Raw genomic sequence first — 17,929 nt, 5'->3', positions numbered from 1 at the left:
TCTCTCTCTCTCTCTCTCTCTCTCTCTCTCTCCCTTCTATCTTCCTTCCTTCCTTCCTTCCTTCCTTCCTTCCTTCCTTCCTTCCTTCCTTCCCTCCCTCCCTCCCTTGACACAGGCCTCATAACGTAGATTATTGGCTTCAAACTCACAGAGCTCTGCCCTCCTCGGCCTTCTGAGGATTAAGGGCTGTGGGGTTGGAGCCTGCTTGGACGATACCCAGGCATAGGGAGACCAATGGTTTGTAGAAGAGCTGAAGCAGAATGAGTTTCCTTTGGGGGAAAGATGGCATCAGTATCCAGAGCACTAAAAAGGAAGCCATTACAGCCTTTTAAACTCTTCTCTGGACTTCCGCCTGGGGATAAGAGGAGAATGTAGTTCCAGGGCTTCAGCCCTTAACCCCTTGAAAGGCTTGGGATAGTCCAGGGTAGTGTAGAGGACATGGTGACAGTTGCCTATAAGTCCAAGCACTCACAATGCTGGGGCAGAAGGATCATGAGTTTGGGGCCATCCTAGGCTATACACCAAAACCTTGTCTCCAAACAAAATTAAGGAATAGGGATGCAGCTTGGTTGATAGAGTGCTTACTTAGCATGCATGAGTTCCCCCATCCCAGCACAGAAGGTGCTGTACACCTGTAAACCCAGCAACCAGGAGGTGGAGGCAGGAGGATAAAAAGTTCAAGGTCATCTTCAGTTACATAGAGAGTTCTAGGCCATTCTGAAATACACAGTCCCATATATACATAGTCTTAAATATATATTAAAATTAAAAATGAATGATTGAACTGGTATATGTTCTTCTCTAACTCCTCGGTGCTCCCAAATAATCTTAGGCTCAAAACTGGGGTGCTTTGAAACTCAGGATGAGATCATCACGAAGTCTCTGAAAGTAAGATGAGAGAGTGAAACAAAAGGCAAGTTACTGGGCCTTTGAAGTGTCCTTAGAAGGCAATGCTGGGTTCTTCCACCCACCCAGTCTCCCATGTGTGCTCTTAGCCACTGCAGCCCATCCTTATCACAGGGCCAGGACACTAAGGTGGCAAGGGATGCTGGTGTGTGAGGGCAAAAGCTCCAGAGATAAGCCCACTCCTCAAGGACAGGATGTTTACAGGCAGAGCAAGCTGTTCTGTGGCTAAGGAAGAGTGAACAGACCTAATCTACCTCTACAAACGGTGCACACCAATGGAAATCCAGCCCTTCCTTTTTGTCCTGGGACTAGCCCAGTCCTGGTTCCATTTCCTTACTCCCAGCCTCCACTTCCTTCTCAACAAGCTCCGCCTGTAAAGTTCCCTGATTTTAAAGCTCAGTTTCCTCTCCAGAGTCACTGAGAAGGAAGCTCCTGTCTGTCCTTGTTGAGTGTCTTCTTGACAGTCACACTGGAATCTCAAGACTTTATCCTATCAGCCACCATCAGTGCCCTTCCCGTTTGCCTTGCTCTGTGAATTTCCCGAGATACCTTTTTGCCCAGTCGACTGATTGATCCATTCCTTCATTTATGCATGTGTTTGTTCCATTGAGAAAATCCTGTAAAGGTGCAGGTGGAAAGGCACATGCAGCGCAGGACAGGTGGTTTTAGTTCAGTCCCTTTCTTATCTAAGCAACTTAGGGGAGGGACAGGTTTGTTTGCCTCACACTCACAGTTCGTCACTGGAGGAAGTCAGGTCAGGAACTTGAAGTGGAAACCTGGAAGATTTGCTGCTTGCTGACTCGCACGCTCATGTTCAGCTGCTTTTCTTTTCTTTTCTTTTCTTTTCTTTTCTTTTCTTTTCTTTTCTTTTCTTTTCTTTTCTGGTTTGTTTTTTGTTTTGTTTTTTTGTTTTGTTTTTTGTTTTTTGTTTTAGAGCTTTATTGTAGAAAGGCAGGGAGAAAGGAGAGAAGGTAGAGAGAGGCCAGCCGTAGCCACGTGTAGAGAAGGGGGAAGGGAAAGAGAGAAGGAGGGATAGAGAGCAAGGAAGGTGAGGGACTGAAGAGTCAGCTATCTTTCTTACAGTGCAGGGCCACCTGCCAGGAAGTGGGCTGCCACACTGGACTGAGCTGTCCTGCACCAGGTAGCCCGCATCACTATAACACCCCACTAACATTTCCACAGGCCCATGATGATCTAGGCAATTCCTCAATCTATGCCTTCCTCTCAGATGACTCTTAGACTGTCTCAAGTTGACAAAGCCAACTAGGACAATAGGTTAGACAAGTCCTTGACCTTAGTAGAGAACTGAGACAAATGGGTGAGCCCATAGCAAGGCCACACGCTACAGTGGAAGTGTGGACACTGTCCTCGTGGGCACAAGGGCATTAGTGCATACCCAATTCACTCTTGTTGCTTACCCGTCTCCCAAGTTTTCCTTGCTATATCTTTGGTATCACCCCAACCATCACATGTTAAAACCAAACTTCTAAGGAGCCTTCAGAAGTTATCCTCTGGTGGGTACCAGAGAGGAAAAGGACTCAGACTGAGTGAGCCTTAAGTTTTAGAGGGGAGGAAGTTGAAGTTTCTAGTGAGAATAGCATGGAAGGCCTTGGTGAAGAAAGGAAAGGCAGAGACAAATGTGTGTGGAGGAAGGTGTGTATACATACTACATGAAAGGAATACAAGACTTCAACCTTAGAGAAGGGGTCAAGAGGCAAAGGCCACCCACTTCAGGCAGGGACAAAAATAATGAGATGGGTACTAGCACCCACAACTCAGTGGGATGGGAAATGCCCTGACTGGGTGTCCTTCCTCCTGAGGGCTGCACACAGCGCTAGTGCCTGGACAGACTCTGCACACTAGGCTCTATAAGCACTCACGGTAAGAGCTCTGTAGAGATGCCCCTGCTTCCTTCATTCTATACAAAGAGGGACAGACCTGTGGCAGTCCTGCTTATACTAACCAATCTCTAGATCACAACACTAAGGACTACTAAAGAAGTACTACATACTAGTGCCAAGTCATATCTAGATCACAGGAGAGTGAAATTTGGAACCAAGAAGGTCTACAGCATGGCAGTCAGCAGAGAGGGGACAACTGGCAGTGGCTGGAGTCCCTAAGCTTCAGTGGGAGGGCCTTGGGGTGCTCTCTGAGGGCTCTCTACTCCCCTTCAGAACGTTCTTTTCTTCCCATTTGTGAGTTAGTCTTAAGTCAGCCAAGCCTCTGTTGTTTGTTAGAATAGATTTAAGACCTCTAATAACTCATAGGTCACAAGCCAAAGCCTGCCATCTGTTTTTATGAATAAAGATTTATTAGAATACTGCTTACACACTTATGTAGGTATTGTCTATGCTGCTTTCCTGCTACCATGGCTCAGCTGAGCAGCTATATAAAGAGTATATAGGTCTCAGAGCTCAACATATTTCCAATCTGATCCTTCACACACACACACACACACACACACACACACACACACACACACGCTGCTGAAGCCTCTAGAATAATAGCTCACATACAGAACCAGGCCCTAGCCCAGGTGTCACAGGATCCTTCAAGATGAGCCACTCAGATCTGTTGGCTTCGCTAACACAATCTCGGCCAACTAAATCATCTGCGATCAGCCCAGGGATAGAAAGGGCTGCACACTAAGATGCCTTGAAGAACCATGTATGTAGCTGAAGAGAAACCTGCCCCCACTTCCTCAATTGCTTTTAAGGTGGCCTCGAAGGACATGGGTAACTGTGGTCTCCACAAGCTCTGGAGAGATGCCCGACTTTCATAAGAGCACCGGACTTAGGACAAAACCATCTACATACATGCACATTAATTAATTGTACAGTGTAACTTTTCATAGTGATAACCCTAGGTGGACAGTGGTTGATCTGGGGAGAGGAAAGGCTTGTGATTGGATCTAGGGCGTCACACATACTAAATGCATTCTTCCACTGAGGCGGTACCCCAATCCCACAGATTTACTTTTTTTCTTCCCTCTCCTCTATTCTGCTTTACCCCTCCTCCCTCCTTCCTCCCTCCCTCCTCCCTCCTATCTTCCCAGAGCCTTCAGACTGAGCCCCAGCTGCCCTACACTGTGACTTTGGACTTGTGAGGGTCTGAGTAGAGAACTCGGATCACCCCTCCCCAGCTTCTAGCTTGTAGAAATGGCAGAATAAGAACCATGTGTTCCTTTGAGGGGTGAGAGCTGTGATAATTTATCATGTTAGCAAAAGCAATCTTATATACCTTACCAAATGAAAATCAAATTGACAGAGCTAGGTGTGGTGGAATGCCTTTAATCAGCACTTGGGAGGCAGAAACAAGGGATCTCTGTGAGTTCAAGGCCATCATGGTTGACAGAATGAGTTCCAGGACAACCAAGGCTACATAGTAAGACCCTGTCTCAAAAAAGCTGAAAAATTTATACTGAGGCAAAAAACAAAAACAAAAACAAAAACAAAAAACAAAAAACAATCAAAAACAAAAGAAAACAAAAAACCCACAGCAGCTGAGTTCTTACTATATAGGAAACTAAAACTGTACCATGGGCAGTGGGTAGCCCAGCAACTAGACAGGAGCAAAGCCACCATTAGCCAAGATTTCCACCCAGCAAAAGTAGCAAGGTTACCATGTTGATATACCAGGAGGAGCTCCTGAGACTAACACTGCAGTTCCCTGGTAATCACAAGAAGGAGCAGGATAGCAGGGCAGCAGTAGTCAGAGGACCCACGACTAGATGACTCAGGGATAGGACACACTTATTAATGGACTACCCACTCTTTGCTGGCCCAGGACCCAGCACCCTCATCTCTACAGGTGACACAGAGGCTGTTTGTGTAAGCTGCACACATGGTCTGATGTCTTGTGACAGTGTCTGTGTTCTGAGGAAGGTAAGGGATAGCATAGCAGGGTCTGTCTCTACTCATGGAGGCCCAGTCCATCCTGTGTCACAGTATGAAACAAAACTACAGGGTACAAATGAAAATATGTCAACTCCCTTAAATATGAAAATGACACATACATTATTATTCACCATCTCTAAGAGAGAGCTCTATACCAATAATGTTTTTAATTGCACCATTGCTAAAACATAGCTATATTAACTTCTTTTGGAGGTAGAGAATTAAGACAAGGTTTCCTGTGGCCTAGGCTGGTCTTGTACTTACTAGGTGGCCAAAGCTTATCTTGAACTCTTGATTCTGCCTCTGCCTCCCAAGTGTTCAGACTAAAGAGCTGTGTCTAGCAAGTGTATTGTTTAAAGTGAAAAAAGCCAACCACTAAATGTCCATCTAAAGGACATTAATTGGGACCGAACAGATGGCCCAGAAGTTTAAGAGTGCACACTGCTCTTTCAGAGGACACCCGAATGTGGTTCCCAGTACCCTTGCTGGCCACTCTCAGCCACCTGGGGATCTGAGGTCCACTTCTGGCCTCCACGGGAACCCATGCTCATATGCATATACCCATTCCCCAGAGACTTACATACAATTAAAAATAAAATAGATCTTTAAACCCTTTTAAAAAGGACACTAATTAAATAAGTTACACTTCATCTAGACCATGAGATACTATGTGACCACTGAAAAACAAGTAGATACATTTATGCTCATATGAAAGCATTTCTAAAATGAATTCAATAAGCAAATAGAACTGTTATGCCTAATATTATTGAAAAGGAAAAAAATGAAAAATATAAACATCACACACCTGTAACTCCAGCACTTAGGAACCACAGAGAGAGGGCTGGAGTGGTAAAGACCAGTCTAGGCTACATGGGAGATGGCTCGGTGGGTAAAGGTGCTGGCAGCACAGGGCTGGTGACCAGAGTTGATCCCCAGAACACACATAAGATTGGAAGGAGATAACTGACCCCACGAAGCTGTTCTTTAACTTGCACGTGTGTGCCATGGCATGCCTGTGCTCATGCATACATACCACATACAGATCCCAGGCAGCACACACATACATGCCTACACAGAGAATAAGACATTTTAAAAATAAAAATGTCTGTGTAAGTATGTGTGTATTAACATACCAGCAATTTTGTTTTGCGTTTTGGTTTTTTGAGACAGGGTCTGTCTATGTCACTGTAACTCAGGATGGCTTCAAACTCACAGAGATCTGCCTGCCCCTGGCTCAGGAGTGCTGCAATTAAAGGCGTGTTGCCACTATGCCTGGCACCCACAAATGTTTTAAGAGGACATACAAGTGTGGATAGTGGTTATGGGAAAAGCACATGGGTTGGGAGGGAAACATGGTGTTTTAACTGCACACTTATTTTGTTTTGTAGTGCTGGGCTGAGCTACTCCTGAGCTATAGGCTCGGCCCCTGTCATTGCATACTCCTATATACCGTCTCTTTCCTTCTTTCACACGTGGATACATTACCAAGTCCATTTGTGGAAGAACTCTGCTTGTGTAGTCTATGCTACTTCCCGAGTGCCTTATACAACATGGGCTCTTAGGGATCTCAAAATGCTCCAATTAACATCCCAGCATTGGTCCTGCTCCTATGATCCGAGGACAGATCGAGATCCCTCCCCACCTCTGCCCATCACCAGGCCAAGCTGCCCCTGGAAATATCCCAGTCCCTGGGACACTTACCAGCAAAGGAAGATGTCTGTGAACGTCTCTGCTGTGGTGAAGAGGGCAAATATGATCCAGTACATCATCCATTTGACCTGTTGAAAGGAAGGCAGAGCTGGTAGACAGGGTCGTGGCTGCCCAGCACCACTGCAGCGGACACTGAGGTGGCCCCAGATAGGGCCACCTGCACCTGTCACACTTCCTTAACTCAGGGACAGTTCTGCTCCACCACACCTTGACGCTGAGAGCAAATGGCTGGTCTACAGTCAGAGCAAGCTTCCAATTACAACCCTTGGAGAAATCATAGATTTAAATCCAGGTCCGCTATGCCTGAGGTCAAAAACCCCAAAGAGCTGGGGAAGGAGCTTAAGCCTGACAGACTGGCTACAAGTTCAGGAGGGGAGAACCTCAGAGAAGAAGGGAAGCCAAGAAGAGGAAAACTCCTAAAATGGACACTATAAGCTGTCTTCAAAGTCTTGGCCAGAATCCCAGTGCTCAAGATTCTGAGGCAGGGGGATCATGAGGCTGAGGTCAGCCTGGACGACAGAGCAAGAATTTTTCACAAAAATAACAACGCTCTTGGCTGGACCTCGAACTGCAAAGAACCAAAGTAAGACTTTCAAACAGGGACTTCAGTATGTATTTAAATGAGACTTTTAAAGAAAGGTTTAGGATTAGGAAAACTTGGAGAAGACTGGGTGTCCTGTGGATGCCATAGTTTCAAATTATCCTGGTTCTTCAGGTATCCTTCATGGGTCAGAGAGAAACCTTCAGTGAAAGTGTTGTTTCTATAAGGATGTGAAGAATTCATTCCCTGGGAGGCACACCTGGACTCCCACTTATTCCTGCCCAGAGACTATGTTTAATATTAGTGGACATATTAGTTATACTCAATTAATATTACTTAATTATACTAATTAATATTAATTAATTAGTGAAATATTAATTCCAACAGTTTCAGTCTTGAGAAAGAGTCTTACTCATATTAGTGGCTCCCCAAGGGCGGTGACCACTACACAGCCAATAGGAATTAACAGAATTAATCAGGACACTGGGGTAGGAAGGTCAACAACTGTAATCACATGCATCCTTAAAAAGGAATTCTTCCCAGTGATGTCAGAGGGAGCCATGCCTGTGGAAGACAGCTCAGAGATGCAAAACCACTGACTCCAAAGAATGAGGAAGGGGTATGTGCTGGCGAGCAGCTGCCACCAGGAGCCACAAATCAGGCAAAGAGACTCCTCCAGAAACTGAAAAGAGAAACAGCCCTGCCTGTGACTCCAGCAATGGAATTCAATAACCTATGTTTTGTACATATTTTTAATAAATATAATCTCAGGTATAACCAATTTACTTATTTGTTTATTTAGTTTTTTCGAGACAGGGTTTCTCTGTGTAGCCCTGGCTGTCCTGGAACTCACTTTGTAGACCAGGCTGGCCTCGAACTCAGAAATCCGCCTGTCTCTGCCTCCCAAGTGCTAGGATTAAAGGCATGCACCACCACCACCACCCTGCTAGGTATAACCAATTTAAAAACAATGAATAAATATGCTAAAAAGCTAGTTCAAGAGACCATTGACTCTTCTCAGAGAAAATGATCTGAAGCAGATATCAGGGAGTAGCTGTAGAGAATGACAGGAAATATGAGTTGGGAGATGACATGGTCCTAAGGATGAAGGGCACAGTCCCCAACTGGGCGTGAGAATTAATGCAGCTGGATAATGAAGGAGAGGCTGGAGTCCAGGAAAGTCCCAGGTTGTCTCCTGTACAAATGGGGTTATGAGGTGCCACAGCTGAGAATCGTATGGAAGAGAATGTTCATCAAGAAATTCAAGAGATTGAAATAGAATAGGTTTCAGGGGGCACTGAGGGGTGGTGGGGTTGGGAATAGGAAGGTGTTGGGGGGCAGAAGATATTGAGAGAAATGACTGGAATTGGGGGGCATTTCAGTGGCAAGGTGGAAACCCAGTGCAATGGAAACCCCGTGGACTCTGCAAGAGTCCTTGCAACTATTCCTAGTAAATGAAGGACAGGGGGCCTGAACCAGCCATCATCTGTAACCAGGCAAGGCCTCGAGTGGAAGGATTGGGACACCAACCCAACCACAAGACCTTCGACCTATAGCTTGTCCTGCCTGCAGAGTGTTCTGGGACCAGAGCCTAGCAAAACCAACATCAAAGGGACCGGAGAGAGTTTATCCAGCAACTGATGGGAACAGATGCAGAATCCCACAGCCAACCATTGGGCAGCCCAGGGAGCCCTGCAGAGGAGCAGGAGAAAGGATCGGAGGAACCAGATGGGTCAGGAACACACAGCCCACAGAATCAAGTGACTGGGACTCATGGGAACTTAAGAGAGCAGGGAACCTGTATAGGTCTGACCTAGGTCCTCTACTTATATGCTATGGATGTGTTCTTTGTGGGAATCCTAACATTGGGAGCAGGGGCTGTTCCTGACTCTTTTGTCAACTCCTTTCCTCCTGCTGGGTTGCCTTGTCCAGCCTTGATGATGGTACATGCTGGGTCTCACTGTTGCTGGCTCTTACTGTAGCTTGTTATCCAGTGTTTGGTTGATGTCCCTGGGAGGCCTGCCTGGTCTTTTCTGAGGGGAGGTGGAAGGGGGTAGATCATGGAGAAAGGGGAAGTGTGTGTGGGGGGGAGAAACTGCAGGCAGGATGTAATATATGAGAGAAGAATAAAAAAGAAAGAAAAAAAGAAAAGTAATTCCCTAGATCAAATTGGCCTGTGGTCATGCCTATGAGAGACTGTCTTGATTGTTAATTGATATGGGAGGGCCCAGCCCACTGTGGGCAACGCCAATCCCTGGGCAGGTGGTACTGGACTGTATAAGGCAGTTAGCTGATCATGAGCCCAATCTCCATGGTTCTGCTAGACTTCCTTGGCTGTGAGTGAATTTCTTTGTTAGAGGCACTCCTGCATGACTCCCAAGCAGCCTGCCTTTAAGATCCTGCTTGAGTTCTTGTCCTTGCTTCTCTCGGTGATGGATAGTCATCTAGAAGTATAAGTCAAATTCTTTTCTTCCCCAAAGTTGCTTTTGGTCAAAGTGTTTTCTTATTTAAAGTTTTAAGATTTCTTTTTCTTTTCTTTTTTTTTTTAAATTCCTGCCTGCCTGCCTGTCTGTCTGTGTCTCTGTGCCTTGCTCACTCTCTCATTCTGCATGTGTGTGTGTGTGTTTGTGCATGTGTGTGTAATAATGTGTGTTTATGTGCTTTCAGAGAGCAGAAAAGGGCATCAGATGCCCTAGAACTGGAGTAACAGGTGTTGAGAGCCACTTAACCCAGGTGCTGGGAACTGAACCCAGGTTCCCTGGAAAAACAACAAGTGCTCTTACCACTGAACCATCTCTCCAGCCCTTAGTCCGAGCATTTCATTACAGCAACAGAAATCAAATCAAACAAACCACAAGAAGGAAACATGTGAACATTGTGAGTGCACGTGTGATATGGCACTGAGCATGCTAGAGTGGGGGGTTTTGAGAGTACCGGGACATTGAACATATGTGCCAGTGTGCGTGTGCGAAAGGGGGGGTGGGGGGAAGGAGGCAAGTCTCCCCTGGTACTCCTCAGCTCCTGTCTCCCAAAGCCATTTTTACCCAGAAACCTTCTAACCTCAACTGCCAAGCTTCCCCATGGGGAAGTGTGCACACACCAGCCAACAGACAGCTGCTCTACTTGTCAGTTAGGTCTCACTCAAAATGAATGAGCTGCCATTCTGGCCATACACCAGGCTCCTGTGAGTTTAGTCAGCACAGAACAATTTACCAGGGTTTGATCTGGCTCAGCTGCCTGAGAGTGTGCTCAGCCCCTGCCCTGCAGCGGATCAGCCTTGAATTACAGAGTCCTCAGTAAGTCCTCCCTCCCAGGCCCAGCTGTTGGGTACCACAGGTGGGGAGGGCTGGGGGGGGGGAGCACTGGAAGGAGACGCTGCCGACTGCTTTAGCCTGGGCTGTGTCAGTTGAGAACTAGGAGCCTCTGTGTTTGCAACTTTTTGGCTATTTATAGCATGGGCACGGAGCTGTCCTCACACATGCCAGGGATGGGCCTCCAGAAGTCACCCACTCTGGGTTCCCCTGTTAGGAGCAGCTGAAGCAAGTGGTTCTGGGAACTGGGAGCAAGGGGACTGGGCTTTGGTCGCAGTTGAACTGGAGGTGTTCATCATAAAGACTTCTTGGGAAATCCATGAAAATAATGACTTTCAAGCTAGCTCTGAATTAATCAATTCATACTTTTAAAAGATTTTAGTTTTCCGTTGCCATGGGCTCAGCTCTCTGCCAAGTGCTGCAGAGAGATGATCAGGAACACCTCTGTCCTCAAAGAGCCTACACATCAACCAGGCTTAAACTCGTGTCAGAAGACAGACTGGAGGGGGGTCAGAATCAGCGAGTCAGGATATAACCCAGGTCAGCTGGCTTCTCAAGCCCGTGTGCCCTCTCTAGGGGCAGAACGTGGTCTGTGGTCTGCAGAAGGAACTGGGTGAGGGAACTGGGCAGAGAGATGAAGTCACCGTGGCACCCGGCCCCTAGTCCCAGATTCAGTTTCCCCTCACAGTTCTCGGCTTTCCTCACTTTAATACTTAGGATCTGGACAGGGGACAGCTTTGGATGGGGACAGGACTTCTGAGAAGTCACATGAGAAGGGTGATAGGTTCCCTCCTGCCACGGACCCAGACTAAGGGACATGTTCCTCCACCATTCACGCTGAGCCACCCGCCCCCCAGTGAGAGGCTTCACTTACATATTCTTTAATGTCCTTGGACTTCACAGCCTTGTATGAATAATATGCAGGATAAAGGGTGCCAAATATAAGCCTGCAGAGACGAGACAGAGGAAAAAGAGAGACGTGATTTTCACTCATCTTGCTTGATGGAAATCGTACATCATCACTTCCAAGGAACCATTCAAGTCAGGGAAATGAATCCCCTGAAGGGTTCCTGTTCACTGCTACATTCTTAGAAACACCTTCTCCTGAGACAGCCACCCACACACTTCCTTCTAGCTTGGCTTGGGCAGCATGGAAGAGTGACCAGGAGTTATTGAGGTTGAGACAGGAGGAGACAACCAGCTGAGCAGCTAAGGCTCTGGGGAAGGATGGCTTCCTCTCCCGATGTTGATCTCCACCAGCAGCTCCTGGAAACCTATGATCACTGGATTTCCAGGTCCACGTCTCCTCCCATCAGCACACCTCCTCTGCCTTCACTTCTCAATGCTCCTAAGATGCAAGTAAATATTACCCCAGTTGGCTCTCACTAGGGTCAGTGAGTAGTTAACTCTCAGGCCTGCATCTGAGATCCATCTTCAGGGGAAGCTCTACCTGCCCGTTCTTGATACCTACCTTTGTCAAGGCTGCTTCCTTCTGGAATCTTCCCTGTCTTATTTATTTATTTATTTATTTATTTATTTATTTATTTATTTATTTATTAATACCTGCTCATCTATTAGATCCCAACTCCCACATGATTCCCTGGACATCCCTCTGACTTCCTAGACTAGCTCAACCCTTCCCAGTGAACTTTCTCAGCATCATGTACATAGTGTCAGGGTGTTCTTTCACTTAGAACTTTGATAGCCATCTCACCAGTGAACTATAAATACCCTGAGGGCTGAGCACGGGGTCTCATTATTTGGTCTAGGCAGACCTCAACCTGAAGAGCTCCTTGGCTCAGCCTCCTGAGCACTGGGGTTGCAGGCATGCAACTCTATGCCTGAGAACAGGTGTTTTAAAAATTTATTCATTTGTGTATGTATTCAAATGGGTACCATGACACACATATGGAAGTCAGGGAACAACTCATGGGAGTCAGTATTTTTCTTCCACATTCTGAGTCCCAGGAATTGAACTCAGGTCATCAGGTTTGGCAGCAAGCACCTTTACACACTGAGCCATTTCACCAGCCCAATATATATTTATGTTTCTGAGACAGAGTCTCACTTTGTAGCTCTGATTGGCCTGTGTAGACCAGGATGGCCTCAAACTCTCAGAGTTCTGGCTGCTAGTGTCTCCTGAATTCTGGAATTCAAGGTGGCACCACCACCCACAGCCTCACAGGTACTTTTAAATGAACAAACAGAATGTCAGACCTAGAAGGGCTTCATACTTTTGCTCAAATGACAAAGCCACTTGCAACTGTCACCTCAGTACAAGAGCTACACAGTCTTGGATCTTATAGGAGCTGGCAACCTCAGACAGAACTTGGTGATCCATTCTTGTTATTAAAGATACCATGCTGAGAATATCCAAAGTTAATGCCCATTAGGCGTTTAGAGTCATAGAGAAGAGATGCAATTAACTAAGCAGGGGATAGCTCTACCAGGAGCACTGTGGCTAGGGACACCAATGTCTATGGAAAATAACAGAACCAGGTCAGTTCTGACACAGTAGAAAGATGTGTGTGTGTGTGTGTGTGTGTACACAAATTCCTGTTTCAAGTACTTTACAAGCCTTATATATCTTAGACTTCTCTGGCCAAAGAACCCCGCTTATGCACATAGGGCCCCAATGCTCAGAGAGGCTGGCTACTTGCTTGCCCAAGGTCTCATAATCATTAAGGAAGGGGTAAAGCAGGGGCTGGATGCAGCTAGTCTGGCCTCTTCCAAGCCTGATTTCCTGTCACCATTGGCTGAGATGAGAGGCATAAGAAGCCAGATGAGCAAGAAAAGGGGATGAAAGAAAAGGGGCTGGAAGGAAGAGTAAGGATGGCAATGGGAGTGAGGGAATTTAAGAAGATAATGCTGGGTATGGTGGTACTACTGGGCATGGTGCTGATGCTGAGCATGGTGCTGATGCTAAGCATGGTGCTGATGCTGGGCATGGTGCTGATGCTGGGCATGGTGCTGATGTTGGGCATAATGGGTAATGACTGTAATTCTAGTACTTAAGAAACAAAGACAGGATGATTACAGCAAGGTAGAAGTCAGCCTGATTTACAGAGTGTGTCTCAAGCCAGTCAGTGCTACATAGCAAGACCCTGTCTCAGAGCAGAAAACAGAGCAGGTGAGACAGCTCCAGGCCTGATGACCTGAGTTTGATCCCAGGGAAACAAGGGGTGAAAGGAGATAACTGACTCTTCCCACTTGTCCTCTGACTTCTACACATGCACCGTGATGCCCTCCAGCATGCCCACCTACCCCACACACTAAATAAGTAAATAAATGTGATTTTTTGAAGAAGAAGAAAAAAAAAAAAGAAGGTGGACCAAGTAGTGTGTGGCCTGCTCAAGGGGTCCCAGGTTCAGGTACAGCTGACTCTACGGAGGAGTCTCTCCAACTACTTTGTCCCTCTCTTAGCCTGTCCCACTCCCAAGCACTTTTGGGAATCAGAGTACTTCCTTCCCAGATGAAGCCTTTTGTGGCCTTGTCACCGTCCCTGTGACCAGGCTCCTCTCTCTGTCCTGCCTCCACTGTCACAGCTACCTGCAGTTTCTCTTCCTCATCCTTATCCAAAAGACTTGGGCAGTCTCTCTAAGGTCTGTCTCTCTCACAAGATGGGGCATCCCAGAGCCAGAGCATCCCAGAGCTGGGGCTCACGCCTGCTTTATTTGTAGCTATGTCCCTATTCCTGGCATGGACAAGAGAGGCCAGTAAATATGCATCCGTGGCATGAAGTTCTAGACAGCAGAGACATTAAAGTCAGCGTCTTCCAGGGGACACCTGTGACCTTGTGCGAGGTCTCAGCAACGAAGTGTACACCAGACAGCACCATGCTGAATCAGCAAGGCCTCGGGCATACTGCCAGCAATTCTGTGGAAATAAACACACGGCACCCCGGGGCACAGAGGCTGCAGTTTTTATCCATGTCTGTCAGGCTGGTTTCCAGCCCTTGATCAGAGGCAGCACATCAACAGTGGAAGATCCAGGGGCCTGTTGAGTGGCACCTCGGTGAACTCCAGCAAGCCACAACATCCTCTTAGTGGCCAGAGCTGAAAAGCTCAAGAGGTACCTAGCCAAGGAGGTCTGAACTCCAGACCTGAACTTGTACCTAGCACTCCCTGTCTGAGACCAGTTTGACAACAGAAGGGTCCTCCACAGACACATTTACATTTGAATCTCTGCAAACTCAAAAGCACTTAGCATTTCACCTCCCCAGGGAAGAAAGCCTGGGATCAACAAGGCTAGTTCTCAAGAAGTAATGAACAAAGCAGCTCCATGCCAAGGGGTTTGGCATTTGCTTCTGTTTAAAGCAAATAAACTATTCAGAGGGTATTTAAGCGGGGAGAATGCCAGGGAACAAACCCAGGGCCTTGCCCCTGCCAGCCATGGGCTCTACTGATGAGCTACATACAGCCCCAGAGCTTCATGTCTGCTCAGGACCAAATGTCTCTTAGAAGGTCATTTTCCAAGGACTCCTCATGGCTGGGTCCCCAGCCTCACAGCCTGTCTCCGAGCTCTTCCCTGATAGGACAGTGGCCTGGAGTCCCCAGTTCTTTCTGCTGCCTGAATCTTTAGTGCCACCAGTCAACCCCAGGAGTGTTTTCTTTTCCTTAACAGAACCCCATAATCCTTTAAGATCCACCCAAAGAGCTACTTCAGTGCACTCCCTCAGAAGCTTCTCCATATTCTAGCTATATTTGGTATTTGAGACAGTGTCTTATGTAGCCAAGACCAAGGATTCTCTCTGTAGCTAAGGATGATCCCAGCCTCCTGATCTTTGTGTATCTTCCTCCTGAGTCCTGGGAGTTCTGGCCTGCACTCTGACTGTTTACATGGTACTGGGATGAACTCAGGGATTCATGAATGCCATTTGACCTCTCTGCACACTGAGCTACATCCTCAGCCCTGGTTCTCTTTTTATAAATCCTTCCTTTCATATAGGGTCTTGTGTAGGCCAGGCTGGCCTCGAACCCCTGCTCCTCCTGCCTCTACTTCTCAAGGGCTTGAATTACAGATGTGTGCCACCATGCTCAGCTTCTATGGTTCTTGGGTTCTTGGCCTTTTCTATATACATTGGCCATATTTTATAATAAAAAAATCCACCTGCTTGTCCCTACCCCTTCCCAACTTCATGTGCTTTGGTTTTTAATAACCCATCCAATTTTGTGCTGTCCATATACTCCTGGGTTTGGGGTCATCCACTGAAGCTCGGTCTACCTAATAGGAGAGGGACCAAACCTCCCTCTCCTAAGAGCACAATCTGTCAATACCTCTTCAGCTAGGGGTGGGGGCTCATGAGTGTCCCTTGTTCGGAGGCTGACTGACTTGATCTTATGCCGCTTTCGCAGGAGACCACAGCTGCTTTGAGTTCAGGAATGAAGCTGTCTAGACATGTCCAGGACACTGTTTTGCTGCAACCCTCCCAATCTTTTACACTACCCCCCTCCCACTTCCTCTATGGTCCATGAATCTCAGAAGAGATGTGACATAGATGTTCTATTTATTAGCTTTTGGTTTTATTCTTTAAGGATTTGCTTATTTTTATTTTACTTGTATGAGTCTGCATGTGTACATGCGTGACTGGTACCCGTGGATGTCAGAAGAAGGAGTCTGATCTGTTGGAACCAGAGTTAAAAATGGTTGTGAGTCACTGGGTGGGTGTTGGGAACTAGACCCTTGTCTTCTGCAAGAGCAGTAAGTTCTTTTAACAGCGGAGCCATGACTTCAGCCCCCAGAAACCCTTAGATTTTTGAGACAGGTCTAGCTGTATAGTGTAAGCTGATCTCAAAGTCATGATCCTCTTACCTGGTGGCATCCAGGAAGTAGAGGGAGCCAGAGAGAAGCCCAGAACAGGGGATGATTCAGGGTCATCCTCACCTTGACCTACCTGATCCAGCAAGGTTCCTCCATAAAAGTTCCCAATCGCCTCCCAGTGATGCAAGGAGTTATGAATCCATCATTGGATTAGCTCATCAATTAGTCAGAACCTTCACAACCCTTCACCTTTCCATGATCAGATGCACTAGCTAGGGACTGAGCCCTCAACACACAGGGCGTTTCATCTCCTCACTTTAACAGACACGGACATTGTGTAACCATGCACAGCATCTTCCACTATGTGACTCGAAACCACTTGGCAGTAGTACCAATTTCTACCTCTTCCTGCAAGTGTGAGTGTTCTAGTGCTCCCCGTTCTTGTCAGAGCGATACCATCAGACTGAAGCTTCTGCCAGTTTGAGGAATGTGAAATGGTGTCCTTGTTGACATTTTCTCAAGTACAAGTCCATCAATGGCTTCTGACTATCGCCCCTGGGAGCTGCTTAGCTGGCCTGCTCACAGCCCTCTATAAAGTTACCTTTCTACTGATTCTTAAGGAATTCTGAATTATGCATATAGATATTTTCTTGGACATGTGCATTACAAATGTCTTCCTGAACATCAGCTCCAGAAACTTGGCCTGCAATGTATTTTGTTGTCCACAAGTTGGGCATTTTATATGGACAAGTACTCTGCTCTTTGAAAACTTGTTTTGGTATATTTTTAAGAAGGTTTGGTCCACCTTTTCTTTTAAAAGTTTTAAACTTTAAAAGGCTGGATAGCCTTGATAAAATGCTTGCTATACAAGACAAAGCCCTGAGCTTGGATCTTCAGCACCATGTAAAGAGCTGGGCATGGGGACTGCGGAGTTGGCTTGACAGTTAAGATTTTGTATAGCTCTTGCAGCAGCCCTGAGTTCAATTCCCAGACCCAGATCAGGCAGCTCTCAGCTGCCTCTAACTGTCGCTCTAGAGGAGCTAAGGCATCCACTGGCACTTGAACTCACATGCATGTATCACACGTTACACAAATGCAAAATAAAAAGAACTTTAAACAATTTAAAGTGGGATACGGCAGTGAGACCTGTAGTGCAGTTGCTAAAGAGGCAGAGGCCCGAGGACACCCAGGTTAGAAAAGCTCCATTTTCAGTGAGAGACTATGTCAAAAAATCAGACAGAGGTCAGAGGAAGACTTCTGGGCACCACATGCATGCACATACAACCCACATGCAACCGTACACACGCAAACATATGCACACATGAGTATATATAAACATGAAAACATTCAAACACATGCACACACACACAAAATTGCACACACACAAACGTGCATACATGCAACCTGTGCACACACAAATCTTTTAGAGTTTGCTTTTCTACTACTAGATTTTTAACTCATCTGGAATTTATTTTCTATGTGACATGAATTGGGGATTCAATGTTACTGAATATTCAATGTTATTGAATTGGGATCCAAGCAGAAAATTCCAGTGTTCTGCTTGGATACCAATTGTCTCCTGCACATTTGCTGAACCCTTTCCCACTGTTAAGTAGCACTACCCTGTCAAATGTAAAGGTTCTGAAATGTTGAGTATTATTTTTCAGCTGTCTAGTTTATTCTACTGACATGGTATCTTAATAATAAATTGATAAACAAAGCTTTGGAGCAAATCCTGATAGTCTTGAAACTTTCTTGGCTATTCTTTGTTTTTCTTTCTTTCTTTTTTTTAAAAGTATTTCTTT

At 46.3% G+C, this 17,929-nt stretch overlaps 1 protein-coding gene across 3 annotated transcripts in view; it reads right to left on the bottom strand.

The window, feature by feature from the left end:
• The window catches only part of Reep1 (receptor accessory protein 1), a 108,687-nt gene that overhangs the window by 45,371 nt on the left and 45,387 nt on the right, over window positions 1-17,929 (bottom strand). For all 3 annotated transcript variants that reach the window (XM_021189944.2, XM_029535402.1, XM_029535403.1), the window contains exons 2-3: window positions 11,239-11,311; window positions 6,504-6,580 (exon numbers count right to left, since the gene is read on the bottom strand). In XM_021189944.2, coding sequence (XP_021045603.1) covers window positions 6,504-6,580; window positions 11,239-11,311 — 150 coding nt within the window. The remainder of the gene's footprint in view (window positions 1-6,503; window positions 6,581-11,238; window positions 11,312-17,929) is intronic.

This window comes from Mus pahari, chromosome 2 (assembly GCF_900095145.1).
Source record: "Mus pahari chromosome 2, PAHARI_EIJ_v1.1, whole genome shotgun sequence".
NCBI lineage: Eukaryota > Metazoa > Chordata > Mammalia > Rodentia > Muridae > Mus > Mus pahari.
Note: the sequence above shows the minus strand (reverse complement) of the source record. Positions and strands in the feature narration are given on the sequence as shown.